The sequence below is a fragment of the Eutrigla gurnardus genome, assembly GCF_963514095.1.
Source record: "Eutrigla gurnardus genome assembly, chromosome: 15".
Classification (NCBI taxonomy): Eukaryota; Metazoa; Chordata; class Actinopteri; order Perciformes; family Triglidae; genus Eutrigla; species Eutrigla gurnardus.
In genome coordinates, this window is record NC_139938.1 from 2,204,801 (window position 1) to 2,226,485 (window position 21,685).

The 21,685-nt window shown below is 46.1% G+C and overlaps 2 protein-coding genes across 4 annotated transcripts; both read right to left on the reverse strand.

The window, feature by feature from the left end:
* Positions 1-1,058: 1,058 nt before the first annotated feature.
* Positions 1,059-6,740, reverse strand: LOC311025290 (insulin receptor substrate 1-B; the record flags this gene model as incomplete). The annotated part of the gene is made up of 3 exons (XM_084028141.1): positions 6,363-6,740; positions 1,678-4,827; positions 1,059-1,069 (listed from the first exon to the last, which is right to left on the reverse strand). The coding sequence occupies exons 1-3, from the start codon at positions 6,709-6,711 to the stop codon at positions 1,059-1,061; spliced, it is 3,510 nt and encodes a 1,169-aa protein (XP_083884267.1). The 5' UTR covers positions 6,712-6,740.
* Positions 6,741-8,470: 1,730 nt separating this feature from the next.
* Positions 8,471-19,896, reverse strand: gucy2d (guanylate cyclase 2D, retinal). Of its 3 annotated transcripts, none has more exons than XM_084029884.1 (19): positions 19,581-19,896; positions 17,537-18,541; positions 17,137-17,438; positions 16,645-17,017; positions 16,469-16,553; positions 16,256-16,364; positions 16,032-16,151; positions 15,840-15,920; positions 15,521-15,697; positions 15,281-15,437; positions 15,027-15,176; positions 14,473-14,621; positions 14,213-14,376; positions 13,308-13,500; positions 12,959-13,133; positions 12,311-12,409; positions 10,757-10,851; positions 10,585-10,667; positions 8,471-10,409 (listed from the first exon to the last, which is right to left on the reverse strand). In XM_084029884.1, the coding sequence occupies exons 2-19, from the start codon at positions 18,375-18,377 to the stop codon at positions 10,325-10,327; spliced, it is 3,438 nt and encodes a 1,145-aa protein (XP_083886010.1). In that variant the 5' UTR covers positions 18,378-18,541; positions 19,581-19,896; the 3' UTR covers positions 8,471-10,324. The 3 variants fall into 3 exon arrangements, with proteins under 3 accessions (XP_083886010.1, XP_083886008.1, XP_083886009.1); XM_084029882.1 differs by having other exon boundaries at positions 16,256-16,367; positions 19,581-19,895; XM_084029883.1 differs by lacking the exon at positions 19,581-19,896 and adding an exon at positions 19,430-19,529 and having other exon boundaries at positions 16,256-16,367.
* Positions 19,897-21,685: the final 1,789 nt, after the last annotated feature.

Sequence of the window (21,685 nt, forward strand, 5' to 3'; positions counted from 1 at the left end):
AGATTAATTATTACAATATGGATGTGTGAGCAATGACATGACAGAGTAATGAGACTGTCAACGGAATGTAACAGAATGTCAACCGAGCCTCCTTTTGCTTCCTGTGCATGTTAAATGCATACATAAGCTATACTCAATTTAAATAATTAGGCAATTATTATGATTACACATGTGCATGTAGCGAGCGAGTAGCATAGCTGGATCAATCATTCAAATTTCGCATCGCCACTTCGAATAAATATGCTGCACAAGTTGTTTCTTCCATTTCATCCCCTGATTAATATTTATATTTATCTGTATTTACATTTGAAAAATATCCTGCTTTTTGCAGCTTTTATTTCTTGCCATGTGGATCTCTTCAGCGTCCACCCATCAAACAGTTTTACTTTAAACATGAAATCATGGTCACCTCGCCTGTGCGATGGAAGGGAAGCCTCGGCGTGTGAAGCCCTGCAGCCGACAGCGCACCCACCCACACATAAGCATAAACACCTGGCCCGTGTTCTCTCCCCTCCACCTCCATTTATGTGAAATGGCTCATTACCAGCAGACAAATCAATTGGCTTTGCCCTCTGAACACCCACTTGTGACAATAAGAGACTCTACAGAAACCCACAGCCTGCACACACAGCGCTGCCCTCAGCTCACAGCGAAGGGACGCGGCAGGATGAAAGGCGAAGGAGTGACTAAGACTCAGACATCAGTCTGTCTGTGGATTATGCACATCACATCAGCCAGACGACCAGGAATTATGTCCTCGTTATGTCCTTTCACATATTTATTTCACATTCACTTGTGCTTTTGAAATGATTGACAATTAGGGCCACATCTAATCATTATCTTCATTATCTATTAATCAGCTGACTATTTTATTAATTCAATTCATATAAGCCACAAATAATCTGTTTAGTATCAGGTTAAGAAAATCAGCAAATATTAGCAAATGAATCAATTTTTTTAATTCTCTGCTCGACAACTAATCGATACTAAAAATACAAATTATTTTAGCTCTAATGACATCACATGTTGAATTCATTCAATTCAATCAAATGAGGATTTTATGGAAATCCTAAGGGGGGATAGAGGGGATCAGAGAAGGGGGGAAACATCTCAATCGATTCAAATATCTCAATATTCAAATATTTCTTTTAGAATTTATGTCTAAGGAGGCATCGTCAAATCCCTCCCGTTGTATTAGACCATCAGTCCAAAAGCTGAAACTAGACCGTTGTTTGGCATTTTTGTTTGAAAAATAACTGAAATGATCATAAAATATTTGGAGATTAATTTCCCATCTATCAACTAATCACTGAAAATGTGCAATTTCCACACAAAGTAACGATGCAAACCCAACTGTCTCCAAATAGTCAAGAGTCAAACCGTCCAAAGTTAATCATGCTACTGAATGAAGACGAGGAATATAAGACATGCGAGTCCTTTCTGGTTGTGGACACCTGGGTGTTTCTTTACTTATGGAAATGTTCAATCTGAGAAATCAATAATTCTATCATTGTCTCCTAGTTGCGAAGCCCGAACTGACCCTACAACCCGATTGTCTACGAGCAGAATGAATGAAGGTGCGCCCTCATACCAGATGTCACAAACTATAATAGCATCTTGATATCTGAGAATGTTTGCTAGAGTAGATATTATAAGATGAGATGGGTTTGCACTCACCCTGCCCATCCTTTCTACTGCTCTGGTGTGCTCTCAGTTCTTCTGACTTGTAAAAATCAATACTGGCATACGTGTTGAGGCTGGAGCCCGCACTGCTGCCCATTGCGCTTCCTCCGATGTTGTAGCCGGTGGCGGCGGCGCCACGCTCCACTCCAGGTGGAGGGCTCTCCTTAAGGGCCAGGTCAAGGTCAATGTAGTTAAGGCCTTGTTCGGCAGATGAGGTGGAGGCTTGCGGCGGAGTTGTGGCAGGTAGACTAGCTGCCTGCCTGCTCTCCCACAGTGAGCAATCTAAACCGTGCCGATGGCTCGCTGCCTGGCTGCCCTCTGGGAAGATGGAGGTAGAGGAGGGTGGGTGGCGTGGTCGGGAGGGAGGGGAGTTAAACGTCTCTGAGCGGTGGCTCTGCCGTCCCTGCGGGTCCCCTCGGGCCAATCGGCCACTCCGCTCGGGAGACTTGAAGGACTTGACCGGGGAAAAAGCCAAGCCCGTCGCCTGCTCCATGGACAAGGGTTGACCGGGGTGGATGGCAGGCCTTGTTGAAATACTGGGATCTGAACCTTTGTTGTCCATAAATGGAGTAGCAGGGTCTGTTGACATTGCCGCCATCTTGACTTTTACTCTGTACCCGGCATTATTCCCCTCGGCTGCCAGAGGGGAGGACGTGCTGTGTTCATGCCGGGCCTTGGGGGCAACAGCTGGTGGGCTCTGTGGGGTGCTGAATGTGGATCTAAGGGGAGTCAGGGGCGTCGAGGTCTTCCCTAAATCCATGCTGACGTATTCGGCGGAGGTGGACAACGGAGCAGAGAAGCTGCGAGGAAGGTTGGCGGGATTATCGTGGCAGAGAATTGGTTGATTGATACGCCGGAGGGTTCCGTGGATCACGGGTTGCCCACGCTCGGAGCCTGAGCATCGACCGCCGCCGTACTTGTTGTCATCCTTGTACACAATACTGACATACTCACCGACGTTCTGGGACACCGATGGCAGCAGGGTCTCCTTCACCCTGGGCAGGGTGTTTGCTTTCGTCATGTCCGAAGACACGCTGAGGGGACGACCCCTCCGTTGTTGCTTCGGGCTCTTGCTACTGGATCCACGTTTCTGATGACGCCCTTCTTTTGTGCCCCCAAACTTGTATTCTGCCCCGGTCCTTACTAAACTCAACCCTCTCCCCACCGACATGGACTTGTCCTCCAGGCTCTCACTGCTGGCCGAGCTGGAGGAGAAGGAAGAGGAGGACATGGAGAGTTGACAGCCTCCTGCAGAGCCTGCTGCAGTCTTGTTCCTCTTGCTGTATCCCACTCCCCCTCCCCTCCCGGCACTGTCGTGCCCGCCGCTCTCCTTTCTTCCTTCCCCTTTGTTTAAGTCCTCCTCGAAGCGAGTATAGAGGGTGTGTTGATAAGCTCGCGGCAGGGAGAAGTAGGAGTTGAACATTTTTGGTTGCAGTTGGTGCTGTTCGGGGTGGGAGGGCGGTGTGCCGCAGGCGGAGCGGCTGCAGTCGGGCGAGATGTTCATGTAGTCGCTGGTGGCCCGGCTCTCCACGCTGGCCCCGCTGTCCCACATGGCCAGCGCGTGCAGGTCTGTGGAGCTGCTGCTGTTGGGGGACATGACCATGTAGCCCTCTGTGCTGGGCTGGCGGATGTGCTGCGGGGGGGACACGCTGTTGTTGGGGGTCATGGCCATGTACTCGTCATCTGCCCCGGGTTTAGCACTGGCGTCAGACATACCTATGGCGAGAGAGAGTGAGACAGGAGGAGACGTGACTCCAGGCAACATGGACATGTAGCCACTATCCACAGGTGCTCCACCCTCCACTTCTCTCTTGCTCTTGTCAGCCCTCTTCCTGTTTTTCCCTCCTGCATCAAGCTGCCCACCCCCAACCACAGGACCCCCTGAGCCACGGTGCTCGGCTCTCACTCGGTGAGCACTCTGCGACATGATTGCGTACTCTTCGTCTTCTTCATCATCTTCATCTTTTCTATGTGGGGTCAGTCGTTCGTGGGCAGCCAAAGGCAGGGAGGCCCTCTTACTCAACAGTCTGCGTTCTGCCTCTGACTCCCTGCTGGAGGAGCGGCGCAGGATGCGTCGGCCTTTTGGGCGATGATGAGAACCCAGGAGACCCTCCCGCTGTCCCATCACTATGTAGCTGGAGGAGCCTTCTCCGTGCGCGTGGTGTCCGGACAGACTGGGCACGAGCAGGGAGTGCTCCCCGGGACTGGAGCCATATTCGTCCGAGGAGCCGTAGTCACTCGGCGAACCCGAAACCGAAACTCTCTGAGAAACACGAGGGTAGGAGCAGATCGCCATCCCCCCCACCGCGGCCCCCACCAGTCCACACTCTGAGCCGTGGCCGGAGCTAGAGGACAGACTGGGCGCGGGGGAGGGGGCGGGGTTGGGCGTGTACCGTGCCAGGCTGAGGGTGATCTTAGCAGGAGTCGGGGCCCTGGTGGGTTTGGGCCTCAGCGTCGGCGTAGTCGAGCAGGACCCGTTGAGACTGGGGCTGGAGCTGGCCCACGTGCCTTTGGCACTAGCCCCGCCCTCCTCCGACCTGGCCCCGATGCTGGCGGTCCGCGCCCTCGGGAACCCGTGGCGTGACGTGGGCGACGTGCTCGTGCTGCTGCCCCCCGTCCCGGGCGTCTCCGTGCGGGCGCGCCTGGAGAAGCCCACCTGGCTCGGCGGCAGGTTCGGGTGATGTCGTCGGCTCGGGACGCTGATGGGGTTCGAGGCGGTGCCGCCTCCGCACGACGTCCCCACGGACTGGGACTTGCTGCGCTGTCGGAACTCCTCGCTGAGGGCCTTCATGGCCTCCAGCAGGGTCTCGTGCATGTGCTGGGCCACCACGGAGTCGTCCACCTGCATCCAGAACTCCCCGGGGCCCGTGATCGCCGATCGACCCACCTCGATGAAGAAGAAGTTCTCCGAGTGGCCGCAGCGGCGGACGTTCATCAGCTGCAGCACCACGGACGCCACGTCGGAGTTGAGCTTGACGAAGTTGACCGTCTTGTCGGTGAGGCACAGCCGGTAGATGCCCACGAGGTTCCGGGCGTGTCCGAGACCTTTGGGCCAGACCTTGACCTGCCACACTTCCTTGAAGGTCGGAACAGGAGACGGGGAGCTGCACTCTCCGCTGCTGCCATAGTCCTCCGGGGTTTTACCTGGAGACGAGAAGGAATACACAAATCAACAATTAATGCATTTGATAATGCTCCGTAAATCCACGTAAACACATGACCTGTTGGCATCAAAGCCAAAATGACAAACCTAGTGACACTAATAATAGTGATATCTCGCGTCACCAGATTGCCACACGCGTCTCCGCGGTGTCTGCCAAGCAACAGCGCCGCAGCTCATTCATCACCATCACTTTTAAGCGACACAGCTCCATAATTAATTACGTCGCGGGCGCTATAGAATACATCTACCGAAAAGCAGCGTGCTCCATTGTAAAATAATGAATCACGGTTCACTCCGAAGCCATTCACATGACAAATGAACACATTATAATTGTGCTTTCTCTCTCTCTCTCCACACAGTCACTGTTCTCTTCACTGTCGTGGTTTTTCTCCCATCCACAAGAATAATATGTCATTTTCTTTAGAGAAGACCAGCAATGAAAGCACTAGAATCTGATTTATGAATGTGTTTCAATCCCCATCTGTGTGTCCATAACAGGTTTACAGTCCAATGAAAGCACATTAGGCACCGTGTTTCTTTTTTACTGTGGCTATCCCTGCACATACAATCTCAACAAAATGGGGGTCTGTGTGCATCTACTCGGGGCTCCACAAATGAAAAAGCTGGGGCAAGCCCTTCAGTCTCCACTACCCGGGACGTAAAGGATCACAGAGGGTTGGGGGTGGTGGGGTGCTCGGCTCCCAGCGTTAAAGCAGAACAACGTAAACAACGAGGAGAACCAACAGAAACGCGCTTTGCAGCGAGAGCGCGCCGACGGTGCCTTCTCCTCCCCGACCAGCAGCGGGGACGCGGATGTAGGTTAGGCGGACGGCAGCCGGAGCCGTGCAGGAAAAACAAAAACACGGGCTCCGGCGGAGCGCAGCGCGATAGGCTACTACTATATGATGCATCCCTCGGATGGTTGCTATATGCCCACTGCGCCATGCAAGGAAAAAATACACACACACGCACACACACGGTCGCATGAAACGGAGGGCTGCATTTCACCCAGAAAAAAAGGGGCGATCGTCTAAATGTGATCACAGATGCGATGTAAATGCATTCTGCTGATGGGGAAATGATCCTGCAGCTCCTGACTGTATTAAACCGACGCGCATTGAGATTGTGCAGCACACAAACACAGCACATGCCGCCCATAGCAGGTCTATACCCCATCACTCTGATCCACCTGCCTCTTGGTTATAAAACACACACACCGTCCACATTGACTGATTTGTTTCAATGAAATGGCTGAAAAAAATGGAGCTGCAGCAACAAAAATACATATATGTATACACACACACACACACACACACACACACACACACACACACACACACACACACACACACACACACACACACACACACACACACACACACAATTGCAGCCAGTGATGTGCAATGAGCAAACCATGGCCGAGCCAAACAGTGTATGGAGAACAAACAGCCTCCAGGCAGGAGAGGCCCGATGCACAAGCAGACAGCGGGGATCACAGCACACTTCTCCGGCTTACAGTTGCACTGGAGGTCCAGCATCGCCTGGTACCACTCGTCCTGGACCTCCTCGCTGTCCGCAGCGATGGCAAAGCTCTCGCTGCGGGTGTAGAGGACGATCATGTGCTTGTTCTTGGAATCTGCCCGCTTGTTGATGTTGAAGCAAGTCTCCAGGCTCAGGACTTTCTTGGGCACAGGTGATTTACTGCGGAATTTCTTCTCGTTCTCGTAGTACTCGAGCCGAGCGGGACCGTGCTCCGAGGCCGCCCTCAGCACGAAGAACCGCCGGTGCATTGATTTATGCTTGCGGAGATAGCCGCTTTTCTGCACATCCTCGTAGTTCTGCGGCTCGGCTGCTTGGTTCTCCATGGCCGAGACAGGGCGATGAATATAAGCAACACTGATCTCAGGAGGAAAAAAAGCCCATGCGTGCTCCTTCGTTAATCCATTGCAACTACATCCCTCGTCCTCCCCGTGTCCACATTGAAGTATCCAGCATGTGTGCGACGGCTCGGGATGGGGAGAATCGGCCAAAACGCATGTTCTTGGTCTGGGATCATACTGTGAGTCCAGCAGCTGCCGGAGGAGGATCCGCGCACCGAGCGCGCACAGCGTCCACCGCTGCTGGTCCCGCAGCCCAGCCCAGTGCTGCCCGATCAGGTCCGACCACGGTGCGGTTAGTCTCCTCCACCTGTCTGAGGTTGCCCACACTCAGGCTATACCCAGCACCGCCAAGCTGGAGGGGAATAAACAGACAACTTCCGGTGAGGTTTTTCAAACTAAAACCAGTGGTTTGTGAGGGGGGGGGGGGGGTCTCAAGTCTCAATCCTCCTCCCTCACCGTGCTCCTCTAACGGCAGAGAGATATAACAGTTCACTTATGTTACAATCAACCCTGTAAACAACCATGCCCTGATATAAATCACACACACACATGGTAATGTAGTCACACACACACACACACACACACACACACACACACATACACATGGTAATGCATTTAGTTGGTTTATCTTTGATGCGAGTGGTTGTGGCACTTCAATGTAAAACGTAGTCTAATAGCCTCGGTTGTTCCTTATTATCAACCGCAGCTCCATGAGGTCACAATAAAACAATAAAAAAAACCCGAGGACACTAAGGTGTTTTGTTGCGACCGCTGTGCTTTTATTGTGAAAGCCAAGCTGCTGTTTCCGGTGTGCGCCTGCCTCTCTCTGGCTGACTTGACTGAGCTTCTGCTAGACTGGCACCTCCAGGCCAGTGCCAGTCAGATGCCAGGGGGGCTTCAGGACTGATGGGGTACACAGAGGAACACGGTGTTCACTTCGTCTGCGGTCACGTGGGCGATGGCCACCACGTTGTTTAATTCCGCGTTTATTTGGGAGGATTCAGCCCAGTGACTGTAGGAGACAGCAGGACAACTGCAGAACACAACATGCTGTAAGGTCAGGGCTTATGCAGCTATAGACCACCTAGGGTGGTAGCCTCCTGTTCAATGCATGCAGACATTAAACGCAGATATTTTACTCGTTTATTGGTTAACCTTTTAATGTGGACTGAGGTTTTATGATAATGTATGAGCCATATATAATATTCACTGACACATACTTATAAATAATAAAATAATGTATACCCCAAGCAAGAAAACACAACTGAAAACGGCGTTTCGAAGGAAAGTCTCTCCGCCTGTGGTTAAATCCCAGGGGTGTGATTGCACCACCAAAGTGCCAGAAAAGGTTTGGCATAGCAACCTGTCAAACTGATCAAATTGTTCTCATAGCAACCCCTTGTTATTGGCAGAAATAAGAATTGCTTTTTAGCTGGTCCACAAGGCACTGATGTCACTTGTAGATATTCCTGTTAGCAATACAGGCATGAACTGCATGATTGGGATAAAAATCATTTTAATCATTTTACAAATATTATCTGATCGCTGCACAGCTAAGACGTATGAAAAGTTTGAGAAAGGATCTTTTAGAGATATCATGAGCTAAAGAAGGACATCTGACACCAAAGGAAAACTATAATCTTATTTGACTTTATATATAAAAGTTAGTGTAAGATACACGGTGCAACTTAAATGGAACGAAAATAGCCTCATTACACATAGACTCAACATACACAATCTTCACTAAAACCATCATTTATTTACAGAAACACATTAAACAATACAATGCATTCAATTTTGTTGGCAAATTGATTAAGAATCTAGCAAATGTAGGTCCTACCTATTCAACAGAATAACTCCTTTTGTTCTTTAGATACCCATCAAAGAAGCACTCAGACAGATTTCCCAACCGTGTCTTTCATCTCGACCCAAAATCCTGCATTTCCTCATCATCAGCGGTTTAATGGCGCTCAAAGAGCGTGATGAACGTTTAATGGTGTGAAAGAATACACCGCAAGCAACCTGATAATCAAGTCTTCAGATGTCCATTTTTTTGGGTCTATGTTAGAAGGGGCGAGCAAGTGAGCTCCCAGGGAGAAAATGTCTGCAGACTGAAACGTTGGAGAAACATCACATCCTGACAATGCTTCGATATCGGTGCTGCAGCAGACAATTAGCGAGCCGACAGAGAGCGAGTGAACAATGCTGCTGTTCGCTTTTTTGAATGCACTGTGATTAAATCCTTGTTTGTTGCCATCTCCTTTTGTGTCATGGGCTTAGGGAACCCAAGGAGAAAGAAAAGCTCCACTAAAAAAGTCCCTAACCCTGCAGGACACAAAGACAAACTAACTATGTACACATTTACAGAATATACACATCCCCAAGCCAAAGAGAAGTGACTCAGAAGCCTCTGTCCTCCCCTTTTATAAGCATGCTTCCCCCATATGTTCTGTTAAATCCCCTGAGGTTGGGCATGGGAATGACTTAGAGAACATTTGTTCTCAGAGGACCTTCAGATACAGCCACTGTTTGGGCTCCCGGAGAGCCCAAAGAGAAAAATAATGGCTGAAAAACTCAGACACGGCCAGAAGTCTGCGATGCACACGGAAAGGCTGAAATCTGCTGAAACAAATCATCGGAGATAATAATTTCAGTCAATCGACTCAGACATTCTGCATATCGGCAGATATAATGTGCATCACAGAAATCAGGTCTTCTCATTGCCGTCCTATTAAGACCTTGTTAAGCACACAGCTGGACAGGACCTCCAGCCAGGCATGTAGCATGTTCCAGTAATAGGCTGCATGTCGTGGAGTCGTTAGTGAGCAGTAGTTTGGGTCTTGTTTGCATGTTGCATACATCTTCATGATTTGGTAGAAAATGTCAGCAAAGCAATACACACATTGTTAAAAAACAATATCAACGATATGATATATGTATCATGACATCACGAGGGAGAGAAACAGAACTGTAGATGCACATCATAAGTCGATCTTTCAAAGAACAATATCTTGTGGGTCCTTTGGCATTTTTCTGAAAATTATGCATCATTAAATGTTGGAATTGATTCATTATTTCCAGTTTTGCAGACGTTTTGGCCCAGATCATTTCCAGTACTCATCTTTATAATTACCACTGGAACAAGTCATCTCACCTACAATTTAGAGCATTTTTTTGTCTTTAAATACATTTAATGGAACTGAGTTAGAATGAAATAGACCTATCAGTCAAACCAACTCAAATAAGCCTATCACAGAAATGGTGATAAAATGTTGAGACCCAGAAGTCTAAATGATAAAAAAAAAAAAAAAAAGATTTATCTAATATTAAATGAACAGACGAGATGCCTTGTTTGATATATTTTGACCAATTTTTGGATCACATGGCTTCATTCATCAAATTTGTGACTAATGCTGCAGCATGAGCCACATCAGAGCTACTGAGCGTAAAAACAAATCAGGGTATTTTGTGATTGTTGCATGTTCAACTTTTCCTTGATGTACCTGTGTATTATTTCACTGGAAAAACAACGTTGATCTAGAAAGCATCACATTTTATCCTGGGACATCAGTAAAAAACAAACAAACAAAACAACAGCCTAGCCCATCTTCTTCTGCCGATCCAGGAATTTTTGTCTTCTGTCAGGAGGAATCTCGTCTAAAGCGATACCATGGTTGCCTCCCCTGTAATAGGAAATACAGTCGTTTATGTGCCGAGGCTCGAGCAGAACACGACATGCCCTTCATAAAGTCACTTGATTAACTAGAGTTGTGCAACAGTATGAATGAAGTGCAAACATTGAAATGGTGCAAATCTCACTTGTGCCTATGTTAAGGAGCAACAAAAGCATTCTCTTACCCATGAATGTCTGGAGGAATAGGCAGGGGCTTGTCGAAATCCTCTCTTCCTACCAACCAGAATGTGTTCTCAATCCCTTTTCCCTAAAAGTGAAGAACAATTCGCATTCATTAGCTATTACTACCATGCCACTGCTACTGTGGGCACATCATGGAGTTTTTATTAATTTTACCTTTAACTCTGTCATGCCTCTGGTTTGAATTTTGTATCCAAGCTTCAAGCTGTTCAGGACATCAACTGTGCTTTGGTTGACATGGATTCTGTAAGCTACGATAGAAAATACAGATAATCCTCAATCTCACACTGAAATGGCTTCACACGTGTAAAATCTGTGGCTTTGGAAGATTCTAAGGTTTAAAATGAGTGTATTGGGAAAGTCAGGCTGTCATTTTGGGATAAAGCCACTTGGTGGCAGTAGACTCTCCATTAATGCTGTGCTGCTAACAGCAAAAATAGCAAAAATACAGTAAATATGTGATTGTTCTACTTCGTAGAAGTATTTAGATGAGTTCCATAAAAATCCACACTGTGACAACATATTTATTATACCAGAATAGAAAGTAAACCTTCTCAGTGCAGTCAAATGTTCCTCGTCAGGGGTATACTAGTAGTTTTTTTAATGAATAATAATACTGCATCAATGTGTACGTCACATTTGAATCCTGTGGATGTTAAATGTTGTGATCATTTAAATCTTTAAGTTAAGTCACTTAACATTAGTATCTCAACATATTAAAGAACAATTCATGCTAAAAATCATCAGAAATATTCATTGTCAAAATCATCACATTTTGTAAAGTTTGTAAAAACTAAACACGGACCCATAGTGATGTTGGATATCAGTCTGATACCGACTCAAACAGCTGGATCAGGTATCGGTGACAATGTGCCAATCTGGTATATGTATGTATGTTATCTGGTAGATAACATTATTTTAATAAATAACAATTATAGAACATTTATGTATTTATTTGTTCCATTTCACAAAGTTAAGAGAGCAATGTTTAAGTCAAGCTTGAGGTTGCTTACACATAAGACAATGATCCATAAGAGATGATTATTAATTAAACATTGGTATCGGATCACACTTGGTATCGGTCTCTTCCTTAAGCCCAGGTAACGGATCAGGACTGAAAAAGTCGGATCAGCGCGTCCTGAGAAAAAACTAGTCACGAAAGCTGTCAGAAAAGTGTGGTGGAGTAAAAAGAAATATTTTCTTTAGAGACAAAGTGGAGTAGAACTATAACGATGCATAAAATGGAGATACTCTATGTAATACTATTGTACTTCAGTACAGTACTTAAGAGTACTTGGTTACATTTCACCATTGTAGTTTAGAAATAGCAAATCGGATTCCACTGATGAGTTTAAAGGTGGATGATTATTTTATTACAGCACGATCTCCGGTGAGCTCCGTCATGTGTGTCATTGTTAAACATAAGTAACGTGTACTTGGAAGTAAATACTTAAGTTCATACTTAATTTATACAGCAGGCAAACCTGGTTATTGATGTTGACTTTTACACTGAAACTTCAAATTGGCCTCTAATTCTGCTGATAGTCTTAAAGGATTAGTGAGGACTGCTCACTTAATGCCCTGTTGAGACTCAGCAGCATGCACATAAACTACACCTGTACACTCAAGCACTGTGTTGGTTGAAAACCCTTTGGAAAAAGGAGGAGAGGAGATGGTCGTGGTCTACGTTATGATGTGTTAGACACTCACGCAGCCCCGTGGACTCCATTCGAGATGCTGTGTTGACAGTGTCTCCAAACAGACAGTATCGAGGCATCGTGAGACCCACGACTCCGGCCACCACTGGGCCTGCAAACATAGCAAGCAAATACACACGTGTACACAACTATGACGCAACAATATTTCACAACATCATCCATTTTGTGTTAGATTTTGACATTGTGACATGTGACTGACTTTGAAGCTTCCTTCTCTTTCTAATTGACACATAATCTTTTTTCATTTCAGTAAACGTATGCATCATCATTCTACCAAAACGAGACATTGCCATTAGCACTTCTGTGTGCATAAAGAATTTCACTGAATAGAGTTAGAAATCCAAAGAATGCAGTGTGGTAATTGGATGACAGCGTTCTAAGTGGATAGCGTTTCACTGTTCCAGGAATAAGTTCCAGACAAGGATGAAGGAGGTAAAAATACCTCCTTACCTCAGCAGCTTGGGCTCCTGTATTCCTATTCCTCTGTGACACATTAACTTTTTATTTACATTTATTTCATGCCATATTACTCATTACACGTGTACATGACTCTTAATGTAAAGGACTTTCTGTTTGCAACAATACTAACATATACTGTATATCTAAATACGTAGAGAGCATTACAGCACAGAAAGCTCACCAGAGTGCAGGCCAATACGGATTCTGACCCTGAGTTCAGGCATGTGCCTCATCTTGAAGGTCCCAATGCAGTGGAGGATGTCCAGAGACATGTTGGCCATCTCAGCTGCATGACGGTTGCCGTTCCTGGTCGGGACCCCGGAGGCTACCATGTAGGCATCTCCGATAGTTTCCACCTAAATACAATGAAACACACAACACAATGTAAATGTGAAAATACCTAAAGACACAACCAATTTCAAAAATACAACAAGGGGTTATAAATGAGTAAAATAATACCTACCAGTGATGATGAACACGGTGTACCTACATAGAGGTGTTCATCATCACTGTTACAGAACAACACTCACCTTGTAGACATCATGCAGTCCAATGATAGCATCAAAGAGCGTGTAGAGGTCGTTGAGGAGGTCGACCACCTCGATGGGGTCGCTGAGAGCCGAGATGGTGGTGAAGCCCACGATGTCACTGAAGTACAGAGTGACCTCGCTGAAATGCTCGGGTTTGACGGGCTTGCCCGTCTTCAGCGCCTGAGCCACAGACCTGGAGGAGCAAGATGATGAGTGGAGGACACCGCTGAGGGGCTAAAGCAGAAACGGTAATCTTACCATTTCTTGGATTTCCTTTTTTCGGCGCAAACAAGATTTACAGGCTTTTAACTGCTGTCCCTTTTCTCAGCCCGTGAAAATGTTTGCCTCCCAAACTAATAATTACTGACATTACCACCAAGCAGGACATGGTGGCGAGCCAGATCTAAAGAAGGTTACAGTGTTGGTGGCTGCTGCAGGGGTGGTTAGGTTTGACTGCATCCACATTGTTGGTTTATCACACCAAATGTTCCCCAAAACGCTGAATGGCCATGTTTGGTGGAAAAAAATGAGACATGGTGAAATAAAGATGTAGATGAAAAATAAAGACTTTTTTTTTTGACTACTTGTGTTTCCCTGCTCAAGAGATGGCAACACTATTCGATAAGAATGAAGAACTTTTTCTCTGTGGCCTTCATTCACCTGCATTTTGGTCTCTACGTTTCCAGAGAATTATTAAGTTAAATCCTTGCTGAAGACCACATGCCACTACAGTAAGTCAGGGAGTCCCTGTCCATGACCTTTGACCTCCCTGAAGTAGTAAGAAGGAGCATCATTTAAGTATAATTTCCTGTTGCAATTGTGCTGCTCTACCAGCCTCCTGATGCTCTGACTAACAGCATCTCAGTTTCATTCCGACTCTCCTGTGTCAGATGCTGGACACTCACTTGGGCAACATCTGAGCCACCAGTTTGTCAGTCTTCTTCCTCTCCACCTCCAGCTCCTCGGTCCTCTCTCTAATCAGATCCTCCAAGTTGGAGGAGTACTGCTCCAACATGCGCAGCATAGAGTCAATGATGTTGGTCTTCTTCCCCTTGGTGATGTTCTTGAACTGTCAGGTGAAATGAACGGAGCGGGGATGTCATTTTTCAGGACAACATGTACGAAGGAGTTGATGTGGACCAACGCTGGTTTTCAGCATTTATACCTGTTTGAAGACTTCCTCAAAGGTTGGCCTCTTCTCTGGCTCTTCACTCCAGGACTGTTTCAAAACCTGTGTCACCTCCAGCGGGGACTCATCCAACGACAGCACAGGCCGACACAACGGAGGAGGATCTCTGACCTTGTTGATAATCTCTGATGTGTAGGCATACAGAAAAAGCAGACAAGATACTTTGGAATGAAAATGCATTTGTCTCTAATGTGATTTTGTCCACCCAATTTTGTCAAATAAACAGGTCAGTCATCAAAAAACCACACCTAGTGGAGAATTTTGAGCAATAATCCTAATATTTTTCATTTTATTCTCAGCTCAGCATGAACTGTTTTGGATTGAAAGTGGAGCGGAGAGCAAAAATAAATAGCTTATTATTTATCTTTACAGCATAAAGGACAGGATGGACGTATCAAAAAGCACCCGTGCAGATTAACAAAATAAAATAATAGATGAATAGATCTTTTGCACATGGCACGACATATTTCACTACATCAGTTTCCTTTCATGTTACCATCCTTCGGGGTTACTTATCCAATATCACTCACCCTTGGGAGGCATGTCCAGCATGCAGAAAGGTGAAGAACGAGAGATGACCTCCTGCCCAATGATGGAGAAGCTGTAGACATCTCCAGAGAAAGTGCCCCTCCTTCTCAGACTGGGGCTTCTCAGCAGCTCAGGAGCCGTCCAAAGTAGATCTTCATTTTTTTTTTTTAAAGTTGCACAACGATTAAATAATCAAATAATATTGATATGTACGAGCAAAGTCTCTAAATGAGTATGTGGATACACATGAACTCACCTTCTGGCTTTCCCCCCTCAGTATCAATGCCTTGGGCAATCAATAATTCATTGAACCCATAATCTGTCACCTTCAATACAAATCGCCCGTCCACCACACAGTTACGGGATTTGAGTCGTCCGTGGATGACGTCCCGATTGTGCAGGTACTTCATTCCCTGGTAAGTTTGAGGGAAAACACGTGAGCAAAGAGGAAAAGTGACAAGATGTGAAATGAAACGTGTCATATTGTCTCTCTTACCCGAATCAGATCCATTAACAGGGAAGACTTGAACATCCAGTCAAGACGCACTTCCTCGTTGGAGAGCAGATCCTCCAAGCTGCCCCTAGAGCAGTGCTCAGTCACGACAGCAAGGATCCCAGAGTCGCAGAACAGTCCCAGGAACAGATTGAGGTTCTCGTGCCTCATGTCTCTGAGCTGATTGGAAGACAATGGAAGCATCAAGGAACTTTATGTTGGAAGAGGAACATCAGTCAGGAACCAGACCAGTTTGTCTTTTGCATTTTCTGGGAACAATGGTAAGTCAGTGATTTTAATAATGACGCACACATTCACTTACCTTGACAAAGACAAACTCAGAGCTTCCATTGACACCCGATACAGATCCACCGGGGGCTTTCTTCAACCAAACCCAGTCACCCTGGGGCGTACGCAAACGAAACACAAAACAAACAGTCCTCGTGAAATCAGAAACCAAAAAAAAAAAAAAAATACAAACAGGAGATTAACAAACACGTCAGACTCGTCTCACCTCAAAAACAGCAACATTGGAGCTGTCCGGTGAGGAGGCCATGTAGCTTCGACCGGACACTGAGTGATGAGGCGTCTTCATATCGAGCTGGCTTTTCAGGATGCTCTCATCATTGATCTTCTGCTCACACACACAGTTCAATGAGGACACCTCCGTTTAAGAGTAGATCATCTTTTACAGGTCAAAAACATTCATACATCACATACTTGGCACACAGAACTGACCCGTTTGCTGATTTGAGTGTTGATGAAGACCAGGTCATCCAGGGTTAGCACTACCTTGGTTGTTCCACTGCTACCACCACCTCCAAAGCTGAACCCAATCCTGCCACTCCTCCTGGAACAAACAAAAACAAAGGAAAACAATGAATCTTTTTGAATGATCACACATGACTGCACTGGATGAGATATGATTCTTTGATACTCTGCTGTACATACTTTAAATTAATAAAGAAGTGAGCTCCAAATGCAATGAATGCAAACAACCCAAGGAGAAGGAAGAGCAACGTGACTGTATCCAGGCCTTTGGGATGGGAAGAAAAACACAAGGACAGTTTGAATGCACTGAATTATTCAGCGAGTCTATCTTTTTTTCCTGCAATGATTCTACTCACCTCCAGTACAGGCAAAGTATGGGCTAAACCAGCAGCTTGAGTCTGTGTAGGGCGTGCTGCCCGCAAAATGGATCGATTGGCCGAGGTATTTCAAGGTCCCGATCCCGCCAGATGTATGAGCGCCATCCAGAGTATGAGTGGGGTAGAGGGAGCTCCCAATGCCACTGTAGTCCAGCACTACATAGTGAGCCTGCATGCCTTCACCGTTCCTGCCGGCCCTCAAGGGCTGATTAAAGCCTTCGAATTCAAAGCCGCCCTTGTTGCTGCCCAAGATGTGACCAGTTACCCAGCGGCCTCCATTAGCGCGGACCTGCTCAGTAGCCATAGCTGTGTAGTACATCATGTTATAGATGGTGCCAAAGAATGGAGAAACCTAACAGAAGAGACAGTGATGTGATGATTTCATTCAAATGTTTATATAAGTGGCTTTTTTCTACACTTCTTTCAGATTTCTATTATGATTTATTATTGCAACACACGATAGAGTCTCACCTGCTCTGGTGGAGTGCTGCTGCGGATTTCATAGCTGTCCTGAGCGTCTTTGAAGGCCTCGTTGAAATTGCGTTCTCCGGAGTCCATAGTGATGGTGAGGACTCCGTCATAGGCTTTGCGCAGCTTGGTGTCATTGCCTAGTGAATAGTAGGTTGCATCCTTGTAGGGTAGTGAGTAGAGAAGGGTGTCGTAAGGGATGAACACGTAGCCACGGTCAATCATACGCATGGCCAAGGCTGTAGTCAGAAGCTGGTACTGGGCATGGCCACCAATCAGGACAGAAGGCATGCACATAATGATCACTGTGGAAAAAGGAGGGATTTAAATCAAATTCATTTGCATCATTGATGTGGAACAAAACAGTTCACATTTGTTGTTTTTGAACAGTCTTTGCTCTCACCTCTGACCCGGTCTGCCTCCCGCACTTTTATCAGGGCTCTACCAGGCCCATCCTTGTCGGGCTCCATAGTGACCACAGGGGTGACGGGCAGACCCAGGGCCCTCAGAGACGAGGCCAGCTCCTGTCCTGTTGCTTCCCACAAATCTGTCCCCTCTGAGATGATGGCCACATGGGCCCAACCAAAGTAGCGCAACACAGAGAAAAGTACATGGGAGGACAGTGGCAGCGGCCGCAGGAAGGTGGAATACATCTCTCCTTTATTCATGTTGGGTTTGAGGCAAGCCCAGGAGAGAATCCCAACATCCCACTCTTTTGCATACAAAGCAGCGGAGGAGCAGTAGCCTGGGTTGGCAGGGCCCAGGAAAACAGCACCATAACCATCCAGCTCAGCAAAGCGAGCGAGGGCGCGGGATGACTTGCAGTCCTCATTGATCAGCGTGTAGTCATACCAGTAGCCTTTATTGAGGTAGGGGTCCTTGTTTATGCGAGCAATAGCAAGGCGGGCTGCTAAGTCAGGGAGGGCTTTGGAGTATAAGATGTCACATGTCCAGGGTCCAACTAGAGCCACCTTGAAAGTGGTCGCCCAGGTTTGATAGGGCAGAAATGAGAGTATGAGTAAGGGCAGAAGAAGCCCACTCCCACACCAGCTCCTGGAGCGTTGCACACAGGACGATGGCAACTGTGGTTTGAATGATGAAGATTTAAACAGACTATATCTACTGCAACTGTTTGCAGCCACTGTCCGGGCATGTCCTTTTCTCTTCACTTTCACTGCGTCGTGCTGCCATCGTGGGTGGTAGGACAGGTTATGCAGAAAGCGAGGGTCTCTGTGACTCGCCATTCTCCTCACACAGCTATTCTGACGCTTCAGACACAGCAGGGGAGCAGAGCGTTAACGTGATTAGCGTGACAGTGAGTGTGTCCTTGGATAGGACTTTCCCTCTTGGCACCGAGCAGGCCTCTAGTCCAAAACTGGACGGACTACGAGACGACCCCAAGCCATCACTGTCTCCGGAAAATAAGAAAAAAAAGTTGAATTAGTGCGATCTGCTTCTGTGTTACAAGCAAGGGCACCTGGGCCCTTAATACGATCTCCAGGGTACAGACCCTGAGCTGAACTTGTATCTTCCTGAGCTGTATGGTTTAAGGGAATGTGATGTTGAATCTTATCAGCATCCATCTGTCTCACCGAGGACATGGTGATCACAGTGCCAGTGCTGTTCCTCGAAGAATTAATGGCATGTGTGTGGGAAGCTGATAAGCTCTGCCAGGTCCAGTTTAAAAATTCAAGTGCCAGGTGACACGGAGATCAATCTGGCCTTGGTGTCTCCATTTACTCCTCTCTCTCTATGTTCCCTGCTATTCTTTTCTGGATGATTCAGTCCTCTGACATCTAAACTTGTACTCGCTGCTGGAAATCTCAATTTTACGCCAGCTTTTTAAGGTTAAATTAGAAAAGACTGTGTTTCAGACAATTTTTTGGATCGTCAATTCTGACTTGGACTAACTTTAAAAATATTAAACATTAAAGTGCTTTAGACACCAAGATCTAAGCCTGGCAATATTTGCACAATCTTAAATGTGTTATATCCTACATGTAAACTTCCTGTGGCTTTGATTGCTTGCCTTCAAGCTGAAATGCAGCAGACATGCAGCGACCAACAAGCCCTCTGATGTGCCTAATACTGTCATTGGCTTATCAGTTTGTAATAGGTTAAGAGCAGCACTCACTAATATGTTAGCCTTGTTCTAAGACGCTGCTGAGAATAAGAAATTCATCAAACTATGATAATCCATCAAGACGCTTTTTACATTTCATGAACAGAACATTTTTTTCAAAAAACCTTTAAATGTATTCAGGACTTGGATAATCCTGTTATCCAACAGTCTCACCTTCACTGAGTAGCTCTGCTGGAAACCGATTTGAAGGAGGCTACAACGACACTGTATTATGGATGAATTGTTCACATTAACAAAAACTATATAACCCTTAATAGCGGTTAATAAATGGCAAAAAATAGGTTTAATGAAAAACAGCTCTGACCTGGAGCAGTTTGTCTACATTCTGTTGGAGCCTGTCGTTGAATCGCGCCATCCAAACTCCAGTCGGATTAAGTATACAGAAGTATACAGCAGGAGCAGTGGTCGGTGTCCTTTTATTGGGAAGCAATATCATGAGTAATCCAAATAGCATGGAAAATAAAAACAAATAAAAATCTAATTATGTCCTCTTGCATCCACGTCCTTAAAGACATGACTGAAAATTAAAGATCTCTTCATTTCCAGTCGTTGCTTTAGCTCTTGCTGGCCCTGTTTTGGACTGGGACCCACCCCAAACCACAGAGTAAGGGACAGAGAATGAGAAGAGGTGGCACCGCGGTCCAGCGTCTGGATTAGAAAAAAAGCTGGCAGAGCTGTGGAGAGGGTAACAGGTAAAAGAAAGGTAATGGGGGGAAGGACGGGCAAGCTTTGACTTCTCAGCCCTCTTTATCTTTTAATCCACACAAGTGTGGGAAGAGTGTGTGTGGGGGGAAGGGCTGGATGAGAAGAGGTATTCACTCTGGATCATTTACACAAAGTGCTGATGTAGCTTAGAACGTTTTTAAATGGCCTTAAACAAAAAGCTGAGCACCATAAGAAACGTAAAAAGCATACTATCTTGTGAGGAACTCATGGTTCATTTGCTGGTGTGACGGCTGAAGGTCATGGGAATAATTGATTGTGCCAGAACAGGAACACTTCACTCATCAAAACCCATGAACTTTGCCTTTGAAAGAACATCCCTCGGTCTCATGAAGTAATCAATAAACCGCCTCAAGTAAAACAGAACAAAGAGCAGCTTTGCAATGTTATTAATTGCACACGTCTCACCAATGGCTACCTTAAATTATACAATTGCATATACTGTATAATGACTTGAGTTTAGAATCCGGTGCAGTGATTAAGTCACCTGCATCTGTAGCCCCACATAACCCTGCTGCTGCAGCGCAAATCCTTCTGAGCCGTTCATTTATGCTCTTTGTTGTTCCCCTAGTCTTACTAGAGTAGCAAAAGATGCTAACTCTCTTCACATCTACACACACACATTAAAGCTTAGAGTGTAAGAATTTATTTTCCTCAATAAAACCTCACCAAGGATAAAACTATTCATGGTAAATAACAGTTATCTCACAGTGGCTTTAATTCCCCAGGTCGTTTCTTGATGCATCTGCTTCGTTTCCTCCCTCCCTGAATTTAGGCTTCAAATTCAGGACAAGACAAAAGTCACAGAGCAAAGGCATCTTACATACGGGGAGCAATCCTAATAAAGAAGTAAGACCTAGGAGCCGGAGACGAGGTTTGAAAATATCTTGTGATAAACTACTGAAAGTCTGCTGTTGCTCTTTTGACCTGGCAGCATATACAGTTCACTACAGCTGGAATGTAAGCCTATGGGGGGAGGGGGGTTAGGGTTGGAGATGTTTCTGGATTGGTTTTATGTTTTTATGTCATAAACCATACAGCAAACACATCCAGCATAGCTTCAGTTGAGCTTTAAGAAGATGGTCCCCAACATTTGGAAGTGTGACGATGTTTTTTTTTTGTTGACCAGTCTTGCACATTGATAGCGGCCTCGTTGAGGTAATCTGATTAGTCAGGTGAGGTTATACTAAACTGATCTGCTGCCTGCAAGCCTCTTAGTGACATGGCTAACGGCACTGACAGAGATCACTTCAAAGCAAGGTCAGACACATAGTTGAACCGGTTCAGCAAAGAACCAGCAACTGCAGAGGCAGCGACACTGCACAATACTGCCAGGAGGCCAGCTAGGACCTGTGACTTCTTCCAGGTTATTTATTCCTAAATGTGACTGACATATAGTCCAAACCAACAACCAGTCATGTAGGCAACACATGCAAAGTTAACTAGTCTTCAGTGTGTTTTTTCTAATCTCAATCTTTCCAAATGGACTAACTACATTTTAATATGACACACCGTCTTCAGAAGACAGTGTCATAGTCATAGACATGTGCTTGATCACATGACTCCACGATTTCTAAGTACATCTCTCCTGGAATTCTTTACTTTCTTTGGAAAAGCTACTTGTCGCAATTCATTAATCAAATAGTGAAAAAAAAACGTGGGCGGAGCGATAGAGAAGCTTAGACA